Source organism: Dipodomys spectabilis, unplaced genomic scaffold (genome assembly GCF_019054845.1).
Source record: "Dipodomys spectabilis isolate Male_0828 unplaced genomic scaffold, ASM1905484v1 ptg000073l, whole genome shotgun sequence".
NCBI classification, from domain to species: Eukaryota; Metazoa; Chordata; class Mammalia; order Rodentia; family Heteromyidae; genus Dipodomys; species Dipodomys spectabilis.
Genome location: NW_024870750.1, coordinates 1,407,380 through 1,432,484, shown reverse-complemented (window position 1 = coordinate 1,432,484; position 25,105 = coordinate 1,407,380). Strand labels below are relative to the sequence as shown.

Here is a 25,105-nt window from a genome sequence, read left to right as displayed (position 1 = left end):
TAATCTCTAAGATAATGAAATCTGATCCTATGAAGAGCAAGTATTTACAAGCAATCCTAACACTAAAAGTCTGTATTCATGAAAAACATTCAGAAGTCACCCATTCCTATTTCTCAGGGCTCTCTCTAACAGGCACTAACCTCACCTTCTTGATGTAGAACTGCAACCTATCCAACCCAAAGGAGCCTACTTCTCTTATCACTTCAGTTATATAAATTTTAAAAGGCAGCTGTGTGTATTCATGAGGTTAAGAAGGCACATGGGAAAACTCTGTACTTTCCATACAACTTTACTGTAAACCTAAAACTGCTCTTAAAATTTTCCTATTTTAAAAGTTCAAGGGTAAAAGCCAAGCACCAGTGGTTCAGGGCTGTAAAGCTATTCAGGAGGCTGAAATCTGAGGATCCTGATTCAAAGCCAGCCCTGGCAGGAAAATCATTGACTCTTATTTCCAATTAACCACCAGAAAACCAGAAGTAGCACTGTGGCTCAAAGTGTTGGGGCACTAATCTTGAGCAAAAAGAGCTCAGGGACAGTGCCCAGGCAGTGAGTTCAAGTCCCACAACTGACAAAAAAAAAAAATGGGGGGGGGGGGGGGGGGGAGGGGAAGAGTTTGTATCACACAGGAGATAATGGCAGGAAGTAAAAGATAACCAGAAAGCAAAACAGTTGTAGGACCTAAAGCAAATCAAATTCCAATGTCCAGGTCTACAAATTGAGAAGAGTAGACTGTAAGACTACCTATAAGTCTTTTGGCAAGATTCTGTAAGGATTCTATTAAGTCTTTTCCAATTCACTGATACAATAAGAAAACATTCTGAACCCCATGAAACTCAAAAATGGCATTTTATAATTTAACAGAATATGACATTGTATATATTACCTTTGTCAGTTTCAATCTTCAGTTTTTTAGCCCCAGATTTCTGGATCCCTTCCACTTGGTCAGGTTTAATCAGATCAGTAACTTCTCTCTTATCCATCACAAGATTTGAGTTAGTATTATCCATCAAAGGAATATAAGTAGTTGCATGAATAAGGGGTTCATCTACCAACACTGCAATTTAGGTTCAAAAAAATCATAATCACTGGAGGTTTTATAAAGCAAAAGAAATTAAACATGCAAAGCACGCTTGAAATTTAATGGTAAGTGCAGTTTTCAAAGCTCTAATTTGCTCAATTTAGCTTTAAATTCTTATGTCAAAAGTCCAAGAACCAAGTGCAAGTGGTTTACACCTGCAATCCTAACTACTCAGGAGGCTGAGACTTAAAGGATCAAGAACTAAGCTAGCCAGGAGAGAAAAGTCTGTGGGATTTCACCTCCAAGCTGAGAACATAAGGCCCTCTCAGTTCAAGTTATGGTACTGCCACCAAAAAAGAAGTCAAAACACTCACCTAATTCAAAAGTACCAAATAGAGATACAGTTGGACCCATTGCAAAAACGAGATGTACAAGTCGTTATGTCGAAAAACAAACTTCACAACTTTGGGGGGAGATGGGAAGGGATGGGAAGGGGAAACAAAGGAGGAGGTAACAATGCTTGATAAGAAATGTACTCATGGGCTGGGAAGGTGGCTCAGTGGTAGAGCGCTTGCCTTGCATGCCAGAGGCCCTGGGTTTGATTCCTCAGTACCACATAAGAAAAAAGAAAAAAGCCGGAAGTGGCGCTGTGGCTCAAGTGGTAGAGTGCAAGCCTTGAGCTGAAGAGCTGAGGGACAGCGCCCAGGCCCAGAGTTCAGGCCCCACGATCGGACCCAAAAAATCAAAAAAAGAAATGTACTCATTACCTTGCCCATATAATTGTAACCCCTCTGTATGGTATTTTCACAATTTAAAAAGTACCAATATACTTATTTTCTAGTAAATCATTTCAGTCATCTAAAGAATGAGTACATCCTCTAATAGTATCTGAAAACTTCTTACATTTCCTTTAGGTAGTTTATAATGTTTCTGGGGTTCTGTCTTTGGGTTTTGGGTTGTTTGTTTTTTAATGGTACTAGGCCTCATGATTGCTTAGAAAAGCACTTGAGCCATTCATTCCCTTTTGGCTTTAGTTATTTCTAAACATTAGTTGATATCACTACCCAATACTATTTGGAAATCACTGTTTAATCTCCATGAAGTTTATAATCAAGCTTTCTCTGTGAAACTTCTGAAAATGTAACAATGCTTTGTCCCTTTTAACAGGATGTCAGCCATATATAAGATGAAGGATAATGCTATATCCACCTAATGTCTCCAAGTATAATCTTAAGTGATATAAAGTTTAAGTATTACATTGTTTTTTCATATACAGAAAACCATAAGGAAAAAAAATAACCTGAAAGTAGAAGAGAGACCTTAAGAGAAAAGGAAAGAGAACAGGATACTAGAGGAGAAGAAAAGGCACAAAAGGATTATAGGGAAGGTAGATATGATGAATGTACGATATTTGCATGTATGGAAATGTCACAGTGAAATTCACTAATATGTACAATTAATGTGTTAATAAGTATGATAAAAAATTAAATGGAGAAAAAATTAATTATTTCAGAACTATTTTTCTTCTGTAAGTTTATATGCTAGAGGCTAGGAATGTAGCTTAGTGGTAAAGTGCTTGCCTAGACTGCATGAAGCCCTAGGTTCGATTCCTCAGAACCACTGTAACAGAAAAAGCCAGAAGTGGTACTGTGGCTCAAGTGGTAGAGTGATGCCTTGAGCAAAAGAAGCTCAGGGACAGCACCCAGGCCCTGAGTTCAAGTCCCAGGGCAGGCAAAAAAAAAGTTTATATGCTATTTTTCCCCAAAAACTAAGAATGAGAATATTTACAATGTATAAATTTCTTATCGCAAATTTATACTCATTCAGCCTTATCTGTTAAAGCAAGACAAAGCCAAAAAAGCTAAAGAGAATTTGACTCAATTAGAATTTCAATTATAACACATATTAAAACTGGGAATTCCAACTTTACAACCTTGGGTGGAGTGAAGGAGGTAGGAGAGGGAAGGGATATATCGTGGGAGAACAAGGGAAAGGATAACAATGCTTGACAAGATATGTACCCATTCCTTTACTCAGGTAACTATAACCCCTCTGTACAGCATCTTTACAGTAAATAAAATTTAAAACAACAAACTGGGAATTCAAAGTCCTGTAAAATCTCCAGGGTTCCTCTCCTAATGTACTTCTCCACAATTAGCCTTTATTATATGTACATATGCGTATTTTACCATTTTCTGCCTTCTGTTTCTTTGATGAAAGTTTCTTCTTTCCTGATCCACCTTCTTGCTTAATCTCTTGATGGAAGGGTAATACTTCTTGCTTTTTTGAAGGTGCCATGAGCGTGTCTACCTTTTTCTCCAGGTCATCTTTATTAACCATAAACACAAAAAAAAAAAATCATAGAAAAAAATAAATACATCAAAAAGGTTGTAGTTATTAATCAATGCTTCTTATGAATGTTTTACCACTAAAATCTTAATGTCTGATATTTATCTCTCAGCAAGACTTTTTCATTACAGCTTTCTTAGTCTGCTATACTAGCTCTTCAATGTACTTGCCTCTTCTTTTATATCCCACTCCTAATCCTACTATTCCATTACTAATCCTACTCAGCCTATAGTATAGTCAGGTCTCTATAATTAAAAATATATATAACAGAAAACCCTCCCTACCACTGTAATTTCCAGCCTCTTACACCCATTTCTTTATATAGACAAAAGTTTATACTCCCTTTTCTATCAATCACTTTTCAACTAATTTTGAAACCTAATTTTTATCTCTCACTCCATAAAAGAATTAAATCAGGTCTCCAGTGTCCCAAATGCTACATACTATAAATAATATTCAATCCTTATTTCACTATTCTTCACCATTTCATTGTGTTAGTCTTCATCCCTTTCTTAAATTTCCTCTCCATTATGCTTGTGAAATAAGCTTGTACAAAAGGCCAAATATTGTAAATTCTACTTATATGAAGTTCCAAAGGTAGCTGGATTCATAAAGACTGAAAGTAGAATGGTGGTTGCCTGGAGCTAGGGGACAAGGAAATTAGTGTTTAATGGGTCTAGAGATTCAGCTGGAGAAGACCAGAATTTTGCAGAGGCTACAAAATATGAATGTACTTATTAACACCACAGAACTTAACATTGTTCAAATGTTAAGTTTTATGTTTTATGTATTTTACAACATATATATATATATATGCATACACACAAAAAAATCCAGATATGGTAGCTCACTCTTATAACCCTAGCTACTCAGGAGATAAAGATAGAACAAAAAGTTAGGAGGGACCACCATCTGATTAAGAAGTCTGGATGTAGAAATGTGATGTATGTATATGTATAGAAGGAATGGAGAAGTCAAAGCAGCTATTATTTACAGGAATAAGTAACTGGCTTAGGTATCTTTCTTCCTCACTTTACTCCTACTTCTCTAGAGTCAGAGATCTACACAATAAAGGTACATTCTCTAGATTTTGTGTGTCATCCCAGCTACTCAAGAAGGAGGATTATAGTATAAGGCAAGCCTCAGGCAAAAACATAAAACTCTGACAAAAATTAGTACAGGAAAAAAAGGGGGTGGGGGTGGAGCCCTGGAGTACAGCACGTACATAGCAACTACAATACTCTTGAGTGAAAACCCCAGTACCACAAGAAAAAATTCCTTTTAAAAAAATTGTTTTATATCAGCTCCTAGAATCGTCCTTACGCTCATAATATTCTTCATAGTTCTCCTTGTGAACTGCTTCAATGCTGATATTCTTCGGTTATATCTTCAATTTAAATAGATCCTTTGGATGTCCTTACCTATACCAGTGGACTTCAGTTACTATCTTCATCCTTTAAAGCTTCTGAATTATTGTGTACACACATAAAAACCTTATTCCTCCACAATCACATATCTTACCACATCCTGGGCTGCTACAAGCACCTGGACCACAAGCTGAAAGCATTCTCCTTTCCAATCACTCTAATTTGTCCATTCTCTTATACTAACAACCACATTTCAATCAGGAATTACAAAACTTTTTGTCAAGGCCCAGACAGAAAATTCTTTAGGCTTTGCAAGCCACTACAGATTTTATCATAAGTACTCAAATCTGCCTCTGCACAGGGAAAACTAAGATGTATATAAATGAAGAAAAGACTGGACCAAAACTAAAACCTTTAAAGACACTGAGGTTTGATTCATAATTTCTACATCTTTAAGTATCATCTGTCTATTTATTTCCCTCCAATCATTTAAAATGTAAAATCTATTCTTGGCTCACAGGCCATAAAACATGGTGGGCAACAAATAAAGCTCACAGCTTATAGATTGCCAAGCCTGTCTACACCTTTAACTACCTATCCCTATTTAAATGAGCTTGGTCATGTCATTTTTTATTTTGTAAACTGTAACTGCCTCCTAAGTATTATCTCAAAACTGCCACATAAAATCTGCTGTCACAAATCTCCCAAAGATCTCTAAACTATAAATCTGACCATGTAACTAACCTGCTTGAAAATCTTCACTAACCGTTAACCTAAGAAGTCCCAGCTCCTGGAATGAATGATACATAAAAGATCAAGATCTAGATACTGGGATCTTTTAGGCTGCAATAAAAACATTCTACATATACTTCCCTCTGTTTCCTCACACATTCTATTCTGTCAATGTGGAATGAACTCCATTATTTGCTTGAAGTGATTCAGTCTTCAAGATGCAACTCAGGCACTTGTGCCTCCTCTTTGACTTTTATCCTTCTCCTTAGCCCTCTACCCCTCTACCCCCAGGCAGTACCTGTAATAGCTGCTTTGACTTCTGCATTTCTTCTCTACATATATATACCATCACATTTTGTGACTGGCTTAGGTATCTTTCTTCCTCACTTTACTCTTATTTCTGTAGAACGATTCTTGGTCATAACTGTAAACAACTTGACACTCTTTAAGATAAACAAATGACTTTTTAAGTCCTTTCATACAAAGTGAACTGTTCTCAGTTCTACATATCACTTGCCATTTTTAAGGTCCTTTCCATTGTACAGTTATCCTTTAATATCCCTTTGGAAATTGGTTCCAAAACTTCCCTGCAACACCAAAATCTACAGATGTTAAGGTCCCTTACACAAAAGAGCCTAAGATTTACATATAACCTATGTATTCTTCCCATACACTTTAGGGATTATAAAATACCTAATACAATGTACATACTACAAAAAATGGTCTCTGTATTATTCAAAGAATAACAAGAAAAAGCCTGTAACTGCTCAATAAAAGATACAATTCTAAATGGAATATTTTAAACTGATGATTAAATCTGACAAAACAGAATTTGTGGATATATAGAACTGACTACACCTATACCTCCCTTGGGTCCCTATCACAGCCATTCCTGACAGCCAAAAAAGCCTAGCTTGCACTTACTCAAATTTGAAAATTCCCAGAACTTTATACTTTAAGTGGCCTACTTTAGAACTCTTACAATGGTTTAGACATACCTAAAGTATCACACTAAAAATTTTATGTATTTTTGTGCATTGTATGACAGTCCCGGGCTCAAACTCAGGACCTAGGCACTGTTCCTGAGCTTCTTTTGTTCAAGGTAGCACTCTACTACTTGAGCCACAGCTCCTTCCAGCTTTTCTGGCAGTTTGAGATAAGAGTTTCACAGACTTCCCTGCCTGAGCTAGCTTCAAATGGCAATCCTCAGATCTCAGCCTCTTGAGTAGATAGAATGACAGGTGTAAGCCATCAGTACCCAACAAAGTTTTTGTATTTTAATGACCTAGTAGTTCTGTGTCTCCAGCTAACATGTAACTACCTTGAAACGAACTATTCATCTTTGTAGTCCCAGTACCTGGTATAATGTCTCACATAATACAGATGTCCCAATAAGTGTTTGCAAACTGAATCAAAGGAAGTAATATCTTTTCATCTATAATTCCTATCACAAACTAGAAAGCATTGGTTCAAAATTAATGTAGTAATTTCTGACTGATGATAACTACAGATCCTTAGTGGCTTTAGTAAGACCACCAGTTGTTTCGTAAATGTCCATTAAAGTCTTTCCTAGTTATATATTTTATTTCCTTTTTTTGGTGCTGCTACTGGGAGTTTGAACTCAGGGCATTGTGTTTTCTCTGGCATGGCTTTGGAGTTCTACCACTTGAGCCATACCTCCACTTCTGGCTTTTTTCTGATTAACTGGGAATAAGTAAGTGTCTCATGGACTTTCCTGCCCAGACTGGCTGTGAACTTGAATCCTCAGATCTCAGCCTCTTGAGTAGATAGCATTACAAATTGTGAGCACACAGCTTTTTCTATAGTTCTAAGATGTTTAAAATACTGCTTTTTGACATTACTTTTTATCAACAATATTGATGAAAGTAAACACATAGTAACTTAAGCTTTCAGACTTAATATAATCATGCAATAAAGTTAAATAGATTACCGCTTCCATTTTTAGACTTCTTCTGCCCTGGTTTCTTCTTTGAGACAGATGCTTCAGAGGGCGGGGTAGGCTGTTTTATAACTGGGACAGGTTCTATTTTTTTGCCAGGAATCTTTGATGCATCAATATCTTTGATGGCCTGCTCCTCAAGCAAAGGTTTTTGTTTCTTTTCCTTCTTCTTTCTTTCCCTAACACCACTTGAAGTTTCAACCACATTCAATGGAACAGGTACAACTTGTTCATCATCTACAGCCAAAGCATCAGATAATTTAAAGTCTCGAGGTACATTCTCAGAATCAGATTCGTGCAGGGTGCCATTCTGAATTTCTTTCTTTTTATTTTTTTTCTTCTCTGCCTTCTTTTTATCAGTTTTTGTAGGAATAAGCTTCTGTTCTCTTTTCTGTTTTGCAAGAACTTCATCATATAACGTTTCTTTCATGAAAAGCCAGAAGAAGAGGAAAATTACTGTAATAACTACTGAAGGAATAAGGGCAATAAAATATGTTGATTCATAAAACTCCATGGTGCTTTTGTTAACATGAACCTATAAAACCTAGATGGGAGGCAAGGGAGAAAAAGAAAATCAGTCAAATCTTATAAAAATTAAATCTTACAAAATCCCCATTCTTTTAAGTGCCTTTTTTCCTTTTATTGTATGGTACTGTTGTATACTACTTACCATATGTGAAAATAAAAAGGTATGAAATATTACCACACACACACAGGACAGTCATTAAAACTCCTGAACTTTAGGGGAAAAAACTGAAGTGGATCATTCAAGGCACCACTTACTGCATAAAACAATGTATATGCAAAAGTGACCACCACAGCCCTAGTTAAATGTTGAAAAGCACCAATAGCATATCAGCCCCACTTGCAGATTAACTCAATTGTTACAAGAAGTGGGGGGGAAAAAAAAAAAAGACCTGTGATCTGAATACTTAGCTAGATCTGCCTTGACTATAGATACATCCCTTACCTCGGGGGATAGTTTCTGATAAAATTAACTCAAAGCAAAAAAGTGATTCTGGTGTTAGGTTCTTCATATAAATTGTCAATATGTATAGACTACAGAAAAGTGATCTGTATTCTAATATTCACATAAATTGTCAATATGTATAGACTACAGAAAAGTGATCTGTATTCTAATATTACCTCAGATACATTGTAGAAAAGGATATATAATACAGATGCACTTAAAACCTTAGGATAAAGCCAACTGACTTTTGCATTTTTAATGTACAAAAAAAAAAAAACCCTGAGAATTTTAACGTACAAAAAAAAAAAATCTGAACTTCTGAAACTGATGAAGAAAAACACATAAAGACACAGGCAGTAACTTTCTTACTAGAACTCAAATAGCTTAGAAAATAAAAGCAAAAATTGAGAAATAGGATAGCATAAAATTAAAAAGTCAGCCTGAGCTACATAGTGAGACCCTGACTCCAAAAAAAATAATAAGTTCAAGAATACCAATTAAAATTACTTCAATAGTTCCAATATATCAAAGAAGATTATATCAAGTCAATGCAAGCAGAAATACTTGAGTGGAACAACTAAGGTAAGATAATTATGTAAAATTGAGTGAGGAGTCTTAAGACCACACCTATCTTTCTAGTTTAGAGGATTCTATAAATGATGAAATCACTTTCTAAAATCAAGAGCATAGGCTAAGATAATTGAACATGGGGTATGAAATTGAGCAAAAGATTAAAGAACAGACAATAGAATTCAAAACCCCAAATACAATTAGATACAAAAATTAATATTTTGTTTCAAGTAAGTAGGAAAAAGGCTGGGTCATTCAGATCAAATAAAAACATCCAGATTTATATTAAAAATTATATACATATAAAAAAAGCACAAAGTATTTGAAGAAAACATGACAAAATAGGTAAATCCCTTATTAAAGGGATGTTTTAAAGTTTACAAGTATAAAGCTGGGCACCAATGGTTCACAGCTGTAGTCTTTTTTTTTTAAATAAGTTTTTTTATTGTGAAAATACTGTACAGAGGGGTTACAGTTACGTGAGCAAGGTCAAGTACATTCTTATCCAGTATTGTTGCCTCCCTCCTTTGTTTTTCCTCCCTTTGTTTTTCCCCTACCATCAGGTCACACCTGCAATCTTAACTACTAAGAAAGCCAATCTCTGAGGACTGAGGCTCAGAAGCCAAGCCCAGGCAGGCAAGTCCATGGGCTTTTTTGGGGGGGGGAGGGGGAGGGGTCCAGTCGTGGGGCCTGAATTCAGGGCCTGGGCACTGTCCCTCAGCTCTTCAGCTAAAGGCTAGCACTCTACCACTTGAGCCACAGCGCCACTTCCGGCTTTTTTTCTTTTTGCTTATGTGGTGCTAAGGAATGAACCCAGGGCCTCAGGCATGCAAGGCAAGCGCTCTACTACTGAGCCACCTTCCCAGCCCCTCCATGGGCTTTTATCTCCAGGTAACCACCAGAACTCCAGGAGTAGAGATGTGACTCAAATAGTAGAATGCCAACCTTGAGTGAAAAAAGAAACAGTGCCTAGGCCCTGAGTTCAAGCCCCAGTGCCAACACAAAAAAAGTATTTTTACAAATATATTACATCTACAATAAGAATTTTTTTAAACTGCTGTTTTTATATCTAAAATAAAGAACAGGATTTGAGACATTACTCAAGTGGTAGAATACCAGCCATGAGCACATAAGTAAACACATAAAAAAAAGCCATAAGAGAGCTACAGAGTCTTTGTATTTAAGACAATATGAGAAAAATAAAAACTAAAAAGTCTAATCCTACAAATCAGTAAGAAAATCTGTAATAACAAAGCATTACCCATTTCAAGAAACAGTCATCAAAATACAAATTTAATCTAAATTCCTGCTTCAGTCACAATTCCAAAGTATACTGGCCCAGATTGCACAATAAAAAAATCTTTAAAATAAAAAGGAAAAGATTCAAAGGAACCACAATACATAATAATCCAGAAAAATCAAGTTCTTCGTTACTTCTATGACTCACATCTTATTAAACACTTCTTAAATTACTTCAGCAATATTCATTCTAAACTGCTACCACAATCTGAAGCTAAAATTAAATTTCTCTATTAGCATAGTGTCACTTGAAATGTGTGCACACACATGCATGTTAAAGTTTATGTTTCATAGCTAGTGCTCTACCACTTGAGCCACCCTACCCTTCCAGTCTTTTTGTTGGTTAATCGGAGAAAGAATCTCTCAGACCATTCTGCCCAGGCAGGATTTGAACCAATTTCACATTTTAACCTTCTAAGTAGCTAGGATTACAGACATAAACGACTAAAGCTTCTGTTTAATCAAATTTACTTTTTTTCCTTCAAGAGACTAGAAAAATCAGTTTAAACAGCTATCTTTCATACTTTTGTTAAACTACCAACTACAAACTAGCTCATTTTCTCAAGACATATCATTACTGATTTACAGATACTTCCAAAGGAGATAAACTGGTTAAAAGTTTAATCTGTAAGGAAACCTAAGTTATGATGACATAGTTAAGACAAATTGAAAAGTTTGAAGTTTTAACACCCAAGCTATTACTTTTATTTTCCTTTTGCAGTACTGGGAGTGGAACCCAGGGTCTCAAAGCATGCCTGCCAAGCACTACACCACTGAACTAACAACACCCACAAGCTTCTAATAACTCCCTTGTAAAAAGTCAATGCACATCAATACACAAAATCAGTTTCTAAAGACTAAACAAAATGTCTTCAAGACTTCAAAATAAGACATAAAATTCCTACCAAAAATGTAAATCAGCTATCCTACAAAAACAGCTTTTCTTCCCCTAATATACATTGTGACTTATCATTACTGAGTTAGGAAGGGCCATCTAATCCAACCATATTTTCAGAGATTGGATCCAGCTGAATGGTCAGCCAGCCTATTCCTCAAAACCAAGGATGAATACAGATGTGCACGTGTGACACACCACACCACACCACCACCACCACCAACACCACCAATACCACCACCACCACCAACACCACCAATACCACCACCACCACCACCACCACCACCACCACCAACACCACCAACAACACCACCAACACCACCACCACCACCACCGCTGCCGCCGTAATTCCCTTTTATTTATTTAGAAAGATGCTAGACAAGTTTTTCCTAGGTCTGATTTTAAAAAAAAAATCTTATCTCCTAGAGCCTTTCCCTATGGTCCTCTCCATCCTAATTTTAACCAAATGTGTCCAATCATACTACCACAAGGTAATCCTAATAACTGATGCTTATTCTCAAGTTTATCAGTGAACAGAAAATTTGCTTCAAAAATCTGAAAAGGTTTATCCCTTACGAATTTTAGCCAGCGTATTAAAGTCAAGCATAACAGTTTGATACAATATATCCAATGAACCAGCAAAACTATTTGACTATAGGTAGGTCTCAAATGGTAGAGTGCCAGCCATGAGAAAGAAGGCCAAATGAGTATACCATGTTCTGAATTTAAGCCTTAATACAAGCAAAAAGGAAATTAAAATAACACATAAATCCAGTACTCAAATCTGAACTCAGGGCCTCTTGCTCTAGCTCGGCTTTCTTATAGCTGGTGCCCTACCACCAGTCCGGCATTTTGTTGGTTAACTGGAGATAATAAAGTCTTATAGATTTTTCTGCCCAGGCTGGCTCTGACCCATGATCCTCTAGGTTTCAGCCTCCTAGGAGTTATGATTACAAATATCAGCCACCAGCACCTAAATTAGGAGAGAAATAATCTTACAAAGGTTATACTTTATGGAGCTAATCCAAAAAAAAAAAAATCTCTGAATTTCATTAACTGAATTTCTACAACCTTAAAACTGGTATAACTTACTTCAAACTACAGCTAGGACTTTCAAGGTTGTTGCAAAGATCTACCTTACAGACAACAGAACCTGAAAGCTGATGAGTATCAGAAACCTAAAAGATGGGCACACAAGTAGAGGCTTCTTTGGCATTCCTACTCAAGACTGCCTTTAGAAATCATCCTTATACAATTGCTTGTTCAACACTACCTTGAGCAGACGGTACACAGCTGTCATGATCCTATACATCAAGTTTCTTGAAAGGCTTCTGCTTTCTTCACTATTAGAAAATGCTTAAATTGTAAAGTGGGGAAAGAGTAAAAGTTGGCAAGTTCTTAAGGTAGCTGAAAGGATCCAAATAATATTGGTGAATTCCACTAACTAAAAAATGAAGGTGAAACAAAAACTCTCCACTATAATCAGTTACTATCAAAAAGTCATTTCAATATATTTCTTTATTAGAAGGGTTTGGCTTGTTTTCTGTTTGTCTGGCTGGAGTTTTTTGTGCTGGCCTGGAACTTGAAATCAGGGAATAGTGCAGTCTCTGAGCTTTTGAGTTAGAGGCTAGAGTTTTATCACTTGGGCCACAGCTCAACTTCTGACTTTATGGTGGTTAACTGGAGATAAAAGTCCCAGAGTTCCCTAACCTAATTAGCTTTGAACTGTGAACCTCAGATCTCAGCCTCCTGAATATCTATGGTTACAGGAGTGAGCCACTGGTCCCCGGCTAATAAAAGGGCTTTTAAGTCTGGAAAACCCAATGCATGTTACAGAATTCTGGTTTTGACAGAACACTTGATCAAGTAACTAAGATATCCCTAGAGACAATTATTAAATCTTGAACAGAGCTGCAAAGTAGCATAATTGAGAAATATTTTTAAATTTTAAGCAACCATGTCCCAGAGTTGCCAATTAACAATGTAGAAAGTACCTTAATCATGTATTAAAAGACTGTTCTTAGCCTGACCTTACTATAATATTTTAATCAATTACTTAAATATGAGCTCACCAGTTTATAAAAGTGTTGAACACAAGGATGAGAACAAAAGGCAAATGTTTCATAAAATTGAAACTAATTAATTTTTTCTTTGTTAGCCTAAACTACTCTTTAGTTATCTAGGTGAAATAGCAGATTCCAACAGCTTATCTAGTATACTTTATTAAGTTCTACAGAATTGCTCATTTAATTGCTTTTGGTCAAAATATCTCTCAAGAATTACGTCTCAAGCAATGGCTTCAGTGTGTGTGTTCGTGCACCAGTAACAGGGCTTGAACTTAGGGGCTCTCATTGGTGCTCAACTCTGCCAGTTTCAATGTTTTGCTAGTCTTTCAAATTTGTCTCTTGAACTAAAATACTCAGCTCTCAATATCCTAAGTAGCTAGATTACACATGTGAGCTACAGGTACATAGCTGACTTCTTTTTTAAAATATATTAGTGAATGCCTAAACACGTCCAAGATATTCTTTAAAAAAGGAGAGGGGGCTGAGGTGCCAGTGGTCCACACCTGTAAACCTAACTACTCAGGAGGCTGAGATCTGAAGTTCAGTTTCAAGCCAGCTTAGGCAGAAAAGTCCATGAGATTCTAATCTCCAATTAACTAATAAAACACCACAAGTGGAACTACATTCAGTTATAAAGCAAAAAAAGTGGTTAGGGAAACAGCCCAGATGCCCTACAACAAATGAGAAGATCAAAGAAAAAAAGCGGAAGGAGGGGGGGGTAACCTATGCACAATGGAATTTTACACAGCCATTAGAAAGAATATTTGCAGGAAAATAGATGGACCTAGAACAAACCGTGTTAAGTGAGGTAAGCCAAGCTCAAGAGAGACAAACTGCATGTTTTCTCTCATATGCAGAAGCTAGACAGAAAATACACCAGGACATGTTGAATTAGATACTCACACACAGCATGATCAAAGGATTTTTTTTTTTTGGTTGGTCATGGGGCTTGAACTTTGGGCCTGGGTGCTGTCCCTCAGCTCTTCAGCTCAAGGCTACCACTCTACCACTTGAGCCACAGCATCACTTCCAGTTTTCTGGTAGTTTATTGACCATAAGAGTCTCAGCAGGCTGAGATCTGGAAGATCACAGATTTAAGTCAGCCTCTATTTCCAATTAATTAGCAAAAAAAGGCCTGCCCGTCTGGAGGGGTCGCTCAAATGGTAGAACACCATTTGAACATCATGAGTAAGCAAGCCCAGGGAGAATACAGGGCACTGAGTTCAAGCCCCAAAACTGGCTAATAAAATTCCAACTTGATGGACAAGAAAAAAAAAAAAAGCAAAAGAACTAAATCCTCCTTACAGAGATTCAACTTCACCTATTATATACATCTAAGTTAAACTGGAAGTTATTATGAAATAATTCCCCATTCATCAGTGAATATAAACTACAAATATGATACACATAAACACTAAAAAATTACAAATGAGAAATCTACATAATTGAAATCTGAACATTCAGGCAACCTCAGACATCTAAGGATATGAAAAACATGTAAAATATTATAGAACACATTTCATACATGATTTCCAAATAGCCTAGATAAATACAGGTCAAGAGTATAAATAAATTCATACTTTGTATATTAAAAGATTTAAGGAAACATCTTAGTGTTCAATAATGCAGTATTTAGAACCCTAGAGAACTTTCGGTTTACAGTTTAGTTTGTTCAAGTTTATTTCAGTTAACTAGATCACAACACTTGCGATCACTAGATACAAAGTAACTGATGATTAACAAGATTTACAGGTAGAAATATAGATTGAAATTAATATTTTAAGTCATTTCTGTTCAAATCATTCCCCGAAAGAACTTCGCCTTTACATTGCATTCCAAATTCCACTTAATTACCCAAGCTAATGGAAAGAAGCACATCAGGAAGAACAAGTAAAGCAAAGACTCAACAAGTTCCAATCCTTTTCAAACCTCAGGCCATACTTTCAAATCAAGTTATGCATTGTCACAGTTCGGTGATAAGACAGGAGTTCTCACCTGATAGTGTTATATTCATGTAGGTGAGACAGACAGTAAGTATATAATGCCAGATAGTGACTGGTATACAATGAAAAATGAAACACTAGAACAAAGAAATAGAGAAGGTATGCTTTTTAGGTAGTGTGATTAGATTGCCTTCTCTAAGATAATAGCTGATAAATGTCTACAAAACCACAAGTAATTCATAATGCACTGTGAGAGTCCCCAAAGCAGAGCTGTGAGACCAGAAAGGATTGGGAATTTGGAAGGCCTTCTCCCAACATACTCTCAAAATGCTGAGTTTCCAGAAAAAGTCAATCAGTCCTTGGCATGATAAGAATTCAGCCTTTTATCCTGGGTGAAGGATAATTTGACCCTAAACTTTCTGTGAGCTTGGGGATAGACAAAAGCTTATGCAAACTGTTAAGTCATTTACTGCTCACCTCCACTTCCTAAGATAAGGAAGTCATTAATCACTTGAATGAGATTGTGTCACTTGATTGATGCCTGTGATTTCTTTTTTTTTTTTTTTTTTTTTTTAAATTTAATTTAATTTTATTTGTGAACATACTGTACAGAGGAGTTACAGTTACATGGGCAGGATAATGCGTACATTTCTTACCAAGCATTGCAGCCTCCTCCTTTGTTTATCCTTCACATCCCTTCCCAGCCTCCCCCCTCCCCCCCTAATCCCAATCCTTCTCCTTCCGCCCCCCCCCCCCCCCCCACCAACGTTGTAAAGCTCGTTTTGGACATGACAACTTGTACTTCTCATTGTTGCAACAGGTCCACCTGTATCCTTAAACAACTGGTTTTTCCCCATCTCCTCCACAAGTTATACTGACATCAATATAGTGAAAGCAGGGGTTATACTGTGGAGGAGGGACATACAAAGCAACAAAGAGATAATCTTATAAATGTGTTAGAAACACATGCATGAAAGAAAAAAAACATTAAAATACACATCTAAGGGTTCATTTTCCTGACATCACATTATCTGACCTTTTCCGCTTGACTCATACATATACTAGATATTACAAATAAGGGAAACCATGGGACCTACGTTTCTTTGGGCCTGGCTTACTTCACTTAATATAATTTTTTCCAAGTTTTTCCATTTCCTAACAAATGGGGCAATGTTATTCTTTCTGATGGAGGCATAGAATTCCATTGTGTATATATACCACATTTTCTTGATCCATTCATCTACTGAGGGGCATCTGGGTTGGTTCCATATCTTAGCTATGGTAAATAATGCTGCAATAAACATAGTTGTGCTGGTAGCTTTAGTGTGGTCTTGTTTGTAAACATTAGGGTAAATGCCCAAAAGTGGGATTGCTGGGTCATAGGGGAGCTCTATGTGAAGTCTTTTGAGGAACCTCCATACTGCTTTCCAAATGGTTGAACAAGTTTACATTCCCACCAACAATGAAGTAAGGTTCCTTTCTGTCCACATCCCCTCCAGCATCTGTTGTTGTTAGAGTTCTTGATTTTTGCCGTTCTAACTGGAGTGAGGTGATATCTCAATGTTGTTTTGATTTGCATTTCTTTTATGGCTAGGGATGTTGAACATTTCTTCAGATGCCTGTGATTTCAAGGATATTGATACCGCACTTTCTGCTTGCATTCATGCCCCTATACTCTACTCAATAAATACCTTGTGAAAAGGACCTTGGGCACCTGAAGCTAGAGGAAGGCTACAGGTCTCCTGGTACTCCATACCTCCAATGTCCAGTCTCTGTTACTGCCTTGTCCTTGGTCACGGTGGGTTGTGACAATGCACATAAACACAAACTGACAATAAAAAAGTTACTTGGAATCTCAAAGAACCACAGACCATTCACTGCTTTCTTTGTAACTAAAACATTCTATAGCAGATTTTAAGTAGCTTTAAGGATTCTGTCCACGTGGAAAGCTTCTAATCTTCAAATTTAAGTCACTAAAAGTTAATTCTCACTCTGAAAAGAAAAAAATAATCTTTACAACCTTAACCTTAGCTTTCTTACACACCCATTAGACAGACAACTGCTCATGGCCAAGGCTCACTTCCCACCCTAACAGTATTTTTTTTAACAGCTCAATGGATAAAAATGAGCTCTAAAATCAAAATGCTAAGTTCAGGTTCCTCCTTTTATTCTCTGTATCTTTAGGAAGACAGTTCAACTTGTCTCCCTAGGCTCTAGCAGAGACTACTTCATAAGATTGTTGAGAGGACTAATATGATACTGCACATAAAATATTTACAGAAGCTGACAGCAAGTAAGCACTCTAAAGTTAGCTATCACTTAAGTAGTAACTACAAATTCAATAAGTCCTTACTTAATGAGCCTCAGGCAGATTAAGATAGATAAACTCACACAAGCAACTAACAGAACTAGCCAAAGCCAAATTCAAACCCAAGCTCTTCAGACTCCCTCACACTCATTCATTTCTCCAAAATATCAGTTATTTGAAAGAATTTACATAAAACCTTAATGTCTAAGATCTATAGATCTTCTAATTACTGACTGCTAGCTTATTACATCAGACAATTTCCTTGATAATTTAAATGATTCATGTATATGAACACCTCCCATATTTTCCAGTGGATTTAGCATAGTATCATACTTTTTGATAAACAATGTACTCACTGAAACTGATATAAATTCAGGTAACTATAAATTTATTTAGAACCTAAAATAAAGAAATATGAGTATATAATATTCTCCCCAATAGTTTATTCAAAATAGATGTCCTGACTTCTCATTGATGTAAGTGACATTTTCCCCTTCATGAAAATGCATGAAGTGGCCGGGTGCTGGTGGCTCCCACTTGTAATCCTAGCTACTTAAGAGGTTGAGATATGAGGATCTCAGTTCAAAGCTATGAGACTCTTATCTCCAATTAAACACCAGAAGTGGCGCTGTGGCTCAAGTGGTAGAGCACTAGCCTTGAGCTAAAGAGCTCAGGGACAGCACCCAGGCCCACAGTTCAAGTCCCATAACAAACATACATACATGCATGAAGTGGTATTTACTGAAAGCCAAATGCTTCTTGTATACACTTAAACTTGCCTACCTGCTTAAAACTACTAAATATGAGAATAAAGTCAAAAGATTTCATGAAAAAGCTGTTAAATTCTTTGGAAGGTTTAACCAAAGATTGAAAATATATAGAATTTTGTAATTGGGAGTTTCCCCATATATATATTTTTATTCCACTTTAAAAAAAATACCAGAAATGACAGATAATGTTTTTTAGGGTTTGACTTATGAAAGGAAACATCAAAGCACCTTGACTGTAAAAAGGCTAACTGGTCCAAATAAAAGATCCCCAACTTTTTTTAAAGCTTTAAGTACATTTAAAGTACACATAGATTGTGAGCCCCTGGTTGTAACCTAACTTTTTTAATTAATTAATCATGATCTAAATTATATAGTTTGGGCAAGAGGGTCTACAACACACCCTAATGTTTACTCCGTCCACCAAAGGTTTCCTTCCCAAAAGGTTCCCTGACACTCGATTCTGCTCTCCAATGATTCCTAGGAAAATAAGTATGAAAACTACGTGTATAAAAGAATGCAGTTGCCATCAAAGGAAATAGAGGATAATGATTTAATCCATTCATTTATAAGTCCTTACCAAGCACATGTATGATATCCAAAACTTTTAGAACATATTAATAAACCTTTTTAAAAATAAATAAAGGTGGACACCAGGGGCTCAATCCTGTAATCCTAGCTACTCAGAAGGCTGAGATCTCAGGATCTCGGTTCAAAGCCAGTCAGGGGAAGGAAAGTCCATGAGACTCTTATCTCTAATTAACCACCAAAGGTGGAGCCTGTGGCTCAAAGGGTAGAGCACAAGCCTTGAGGGAAAAAAAAAAAAAGAAAAAAACAAGCACAGGGAAAGTAGCTGGGCCCTGAGTTCAAGTTCCAGGACAGGTACAAAAAGAAAAAGACAAAAAGTCCTGCTCTCATACAGGTTGTATTATAGTGTATGTTTAGGGGGGAGGGAAAGTGACAATAACAATTAACAAAGAAATTATCTTTTTTCTGAAAAACAGGTGATACACACAAAATTAGAAATCAGTTTTGAAAAAGTGGCATTTGATGAGCAAAGGAGACAAGGGAGCTAGCATACAAATATCCTAAGAAAAAGTGATCCAATTCAGAGAGACTGGAAGAAAAAAAGAGGAGGTTGGTGGGGGAAGTAGCTAAACTTAAGAAGTATGAGAGACAGAGCATCCAAATTCAGTAAGGCCTTACAGATTTATTTATGGACTAGTTACAAGTTTCTGCAGGGTTTTAAAAAAATGATATAATCAGACTGTAGGGAGCTAGTATAAAATCAAGACGTAAGAGAGAAACTACAAAAATCTAGGCAAGAGATAGCAATGGCTTGGACTAGGCTAGTGAGCAGCAGAAGTGGTAAGAGGTGATTTGATTCCAAATATATTAAAGAGCACAGCAGGACAAGTGTGAACAAGATTGTTAGAGGTAATGCCCAATGTTTTTCTGCCACAACATTAGAGTTGCTGTTAAGCTGAACCTGAGGTAGGTTAAGGAGAAATATGGAAGTTTACTTAGTTTGAATTCACTATTACACATAAAAAAGGACAGTCCCCGAGCAGACTAGAATGCAGAGAAAAGTTGGATGTAAGTATGAGTATTTAAAACTATGAGGATGTAAATGTGGTTGTTAATAGCTACAATACAAGATAAGATAGCCAAAGAAATATTAAAAGAAAAATGAGGTAGGAGTCGGTGGCTCACACCTGTAATCCTAGCTGTTCAGAAGGCTGAGCTCTGAAGATAGTGGTTCCAGCCCAGGCAGGAAAGTCCATGAGCCTCTTGTCTCCAATTAAATCACAGAAAAAGCCAGAAGTGGGGCTGTGGCTCAAGTGGCTCAAGTCTTGAGCAAAAGCAGCTCAGGGACAGCACCCAGGCACAGACCCAGCAATTTAAAAAAGGGAACAAAGACCTAGAAAGAAATGTGAAAAGCAATTAGTAAGAAGGAAAGACACCAAAAGCAGAGTATTCTGGAACAACAACAAAAAAGGAGTATAAACAATTTACTTGCTGTATTTTTAAAACAAACCAGATTTAACCTGTGTTTAAAAAGTTCTAATTAGCCTGTAGTAAAGAACATATGTACAGGACTAGGGATGTAGCTCAGTGGTAGAACACTTGGTTGGCATGCATTTGTACTGAGTTCAATCCTCAGTAAAAAAGGAAGGAAAAAAGGTATGTAAAATACAAAAACAACCTTTTAAAGTTACTCCCTAGGAAGATGATACTTTTCACTAGAGTATCTACTAAAACCAACCTTCCTTCATATTAAAAATGTACCAGTCAACACTAATGGGCTGGCTGTAATCCTAGTTACGCAGGAGGCTGAGATCTGAGGATCATGATTTGAAGCCAGCCTGGGGAAGAAAGTCTGTGAGATTATCTCCAGTTAACCACTAAAAAAGCCAAAAGTGAAGCTTGGTTTAAGTAGTAGAACACTAAAAGACAAAAGTGAAGTTATGGCGCAAGTGGTAGAGCACTAGCCTTGAGCCAAAAAAGAAGCTCAGTGACAATGTCCAGGCCAAATTCAAGTCCCAAAACGACCACCACATAAAAATAATTCATGGTCTACACCATTTTTCAAAGGAAAAAAGAAATAGCTTATACAACATCACCTTCTCAAAAACCAAAAATCCATGCAAGCAACATTCAGCTATCTGACACACAAACTACTTTTCTTCTTCTGGACCTCAGATATAGAAGTTTATCAAACCTCTTAGTTCAGGGCACTTAAAACTTCTTTCTCCTAGTGTTTGATTTTCTATTTATAGAAATAAAGTTACATACTCTTCTTCAAACCAATGGTTTCTCAGTGATTTACATATAAATTGCATTTTTCACATCAGAACATTCAGTTCATAAAAACTGCAAAGAGAACTAATTCAAGGCCATTTGTTCACAACTGTTTAGTATCATTTCCTGCCTCTTCATATACCCTGAATTTTACTTTCCAAGGAACTAAAACTACAAACAGTACACAGAACAAGCAGATCAGATGTTACCTCAAATATTTCAAATATATTTTTAAGACCTTATTCATTCTATATCATCAAACATATTCTTGAAAAGCATACTGTCTCTGCATTTCCTTATTAACTGTTAGGTCAGATACCAAAGCCAAACTCTCCACTAAATTTATTAACATTTTTAAGCACTATAAACTATGGGAAATCTTTTTAACTCAAGTGTTCTTTGCAATAGAAAACTACTGAAAGCACACAAATGAAATATTCCAGGGCTGTGACTAACAGTACTTTTAAAGAAAACAACAACAAAAAGTGTGTGTGTGTTTGTGTGTGTGTGTGTGTGTGTATCAAGTAAAAGAACTTTCAAGCAATCACAATCTTTCCTGTGTCCTTCAAAATTAAGCCTTACAATAAACCTTCACGTTTTAGGCCATTTTTAGAAAGAAGGTGCAACTGATTTTTAGTATTTAATTCTTAAAATGCCTCTCCCTAACAAAAGCAAATTAAAGCCTGTAAACTAGTAGGTTTATAAACTGGCTTGGGGTGGTTTTTTTTTTAAGAGAAAAACACTACATCAAAGAGAAGAGACATACTAAAGGAGAACACAGAAATATCTTAATATTTATAAACTATCTCGATATTTAATAAAACAAAAATGAATGGCTTTTCATAATGCTGACCCTGAAAAAGTTCAATATGGGATTGCCTTAATAATTCTGAGACATTTTCAACAGGTCTTGCTACATTTGTCTCAGTGTGCCTCAGTAAATTAAGTAGAACATCTTATTCTCTAAACGCACCTGATAATTGAGACAGTCTGCTGAGAGCTACAAAATTAGAAGAGACATTTCTAACTCAAGGTTGGAGATGGAACCTACAAACAATAGGCCCAGCTATTTTGTATCTCTGAAAGGAGGGAACTAAAATTTAAAAAAAAAATTAAAGTAAACACATCAACTATTAAAAGTCTACTGCAAGGAATACACAAAATACAGATCGGATCATGAGTTGCTGTTCCTGAGATTTTTTTTTTTTTTTTTTAATATTAACTCTCATTGGCAAGGGCTTTTAGCCAAACTTGGGAAACTGGCAGTTACCATTTGCCTAATAGGTGAGGTACAGAGAACACCAGCAAGGAGTTAAGGGAAACTGAAATGAACTCAGTGTACTACACAATTCAACGTAGCTAGCTCATTCCAGGAAGGTTTATCTTTAGCTGGCTATATAGGTGTCTAGCAATGATCTCTCAAGGCTTTCCACCAAGCATCTCCAATAGCCCAACTTGTAACAGTTAACTTCAACTGTAGCTTCTTAAGCACTGCTTATTTCAAAAGGTCTGCTGGGGAAGGGGGGGGGGGGGGGGAGAGGGTGGAGAACGTTTCAGGTAAAGGCCCAGCACAGTTACGAATCCGGTTTCCTTTCACCTCCCTGCAGGATTGGCTCACATTCAAAAGAGCTCACTCTGAACCTGCTCGGAGGTACCAGCGGGGACCGGGCTGCAGGGCGCCGCTCCTCGCCTCCGCCTCCGCCCCGCACACTCACGCTCCCTCACCAACGTGCGGGGCTGCACTTCCCACGCTGGGTGCCGGGTCCATCTCGCCCTAGGTCTGCATCTCCACAGCCACTGGGGTTTTCCGCGAGGTCCTCGTTGTAAAGTGATGGGGGGGAGGGGGCGGAGGACCCACTGAGGAAGACACACCCCTCGGAGACGGGAAGGGACAACTTCGCTCGATTGATTCCCCGCCCGATCCGCGGGGTTCCCCCCCACACACACACACACCACCCAACTCTCCCTCCAAGCTGCTTTCCCGTCTCCAACCGCCCCACCCACCCCGACCCCGGCGCGCACAGGGCGAGGGGACGGCGTGCGCCCCTCGGGCCGGTGGCCCGGAGGATGGGGGGGATGGGGGGGAGGATGGAATTCCAGCATGGCGTTAGCGTGGCCCAGCTCCGGCCCGGGGCGGGCGCCGCCGGGGGACGCACCCTCTCTCCGTCCCCGCGCCCGGCGGCGGTAATCCGCCTGGCCTCCCGGGGGCCCTCGGGCCCGGCTAAAAATAGTCCCCTCGGTCACCCCGAGGCCTCCCGGGCCGCCCTCGCCCTCGGGAGACGTCCCCGAGCAGCCCCCGGGCGCCGCGGAGCCGGCAGCAGTCGGGCCTAAGCCGCCCGGCGAGGCCGCGGCGGCCGCCCCGGAGCCCGCCCGCCCGCCCGTCCGCGGCGAGGGGACGCGGCCCGCGCCGGACCCCTCAGGCGCCGGCCGGGCGCCCGAGGCCTACCCGGCCGGCCCCCTCAGCCGCGCCCCCCGCCCGACGCGGCCCTGCCCGGCGACCCCGCGGCCGGCGCCCGACCCAGCGCGGCGGCCTGTGGGCCCTCACCCTGCGCGGCCGGGAGAGGACACCGGGAAGACGCGGCGGCGCCCACACCGCAGCCCGGGCTGCCCACTCGGAGGCGCCGCCGCCGCCGCCGCCGCCGCCGCAGACGCTCAGGTGCCGCCGCGCCGCCCCGCAGGAAACGGGAGGCTTCGGGGCGGGGCGGCCTCCCGCACGTCCCGGCGTCCGGGCCGGCCGGGCCCAGGGACACGCCCCTTAAAGGGACAGGCGCCCGCCCCGCCGCCAGCGCGCACCCGAGGGGTGGACGGTGGGGGCTGGGGGCTCTGCGGGACGCGGGTCACCCCGAAGCTCAGCTCTCCCTCCAACCGCCCCCCACCCCCAAAAGCTGGTTTTCGTCTCCGGCGGCCCTGCCCACCCCCTAAATACCACCACCTGGCCTGCCCCACGTGGGCGAGGTCTCTTCGCGCTGCCCACGGCCCGACCCGCGGGGCTCTTCCGAAATCACGGCCGAACGGAGTCTCCGCGCTTCTGCCGCGGGAGTGCTCGGGCTCGGTCTCCCCCCCCCCCCCTCACCCCCCTCCCCCTTCCCTCTTTCCCTCTCTTCTTCCCTCCCCCTCCTCTTTCCCCTCTCCCTTCTCTTTCCTCTCTCTCTTCTCTCTCCTCTCCCCTTTTCTCTTTCCTCTCCCTCCCTCCTTCGGTCCCTCCCTCTTCTGTCTTCTCTCTCCTCTATCCCCTTCTTTCTCTCCTTTTCTCTTTGCTCTCTCCTTCTCCCCTTTTATCTCTCTTCCCCTTCTCCCTACCTTCCTCCTTCTCTCCCTCTCCCGTTTCTCCCCCCTCTCTCTGTCCTGTCTCTTTCTCTCTGTCTCTCTGTCTCTGTCTGTCTGTCTCTCTCTCTCCCTCTCTCTCCCTCTCCCTCTCCCTCTCCTCCTCCGGGCAATCCTAGCTACAAATGAAGAGGAATTAGAAACCGACCCCAATAAATGGTATGCAAATACGATGACGTGGTTATTCATTAAGAACCTGCGGTGGGAAGGGGGGGATTGGCCCGCATCCCCGCTGGGGTTTGCTCTCCGCCGGGGCTGGCAGGTGATGTGTGCTGACTCTCCTTACTTACTCCTCGCTCATCTCTCACGGAACGCCTGACATCCAGACAACACTCCCGGCTCTCCCCAAATGTTCGCAGAGCCCAAAGTGATCCCGAGGCTTCGGGAGCGCGGATAGAGAGACACGGGACGCGTGGGCTTACCACCACCTACGACACCCTGGTAAGAGAGGGGAACAACAGCCCTCAGCCCGACAGACGATTTCTTTGCTATCAGCTGATTGAAAGTACGTGTCTGATACATTTGTGTGCTAATTACGTTTGTCTCAACTTCCCAGGGCACCTTCCCCGGTGAAAAGTGAACAGGTAGCAGCCGCCCAGAGCTCTATCTCCAGACACCATATTCTCCAAAAAACTGCATTCTCTCTTGTAGGTGAACCCAAGACATCGGCCTACGCCTGCCCCCCTCGCCATTCTCCTCGGGATTACACAGCCCTTGGCAGCTTCAAGGTCCGCA

At 39.6% G+C, this 25,105-nt stretch overlaps 1 protein-coding gene across 10 annotated transcripts in view; it reads right to left on the bottom strand.

Moving 5' to 3' along the window:
- The window catches only part of Ktn1 (kinectin 1), a 94,932-nt gene extending 71,216 nt beyond the window's left edge, over positions 1-23,716 (bottom strand). For 9 of the 10 annotated variants that reach the window (XM_042682473.1, XM_042682475.1, XM_042682478.1 and 6 more), the window contains exons 1-4: positions 23,592-23,716; positions 7,418-7,970; positions 3,208-3,345; positions 884-1,054 (exon numbers count right to left, since the gene is read on the bottom strand). In XM_042682473.1, the coding sequence (XP_042538407.1) occupies positions 884-1,054; positions 3,208-3,345; positions 7,418-7,940 (832 nt within the window). In that variant the 5' untranslated portion in view covers positions 7,941-7,970; positions 23,592-23,716. Of the gene's footprint in view, positions 1-883; positions 1,055-3,207; positions 3,346-7,417; positions 7,971-23,590 lie in introns of all 10 variants that reach the window. The other variant, XM_042682474.1, reaches the window with a different exon arrangement.
- Between the last annotated feature and the right edge of the window lie 1,389 nt (positions 23,717-25,105).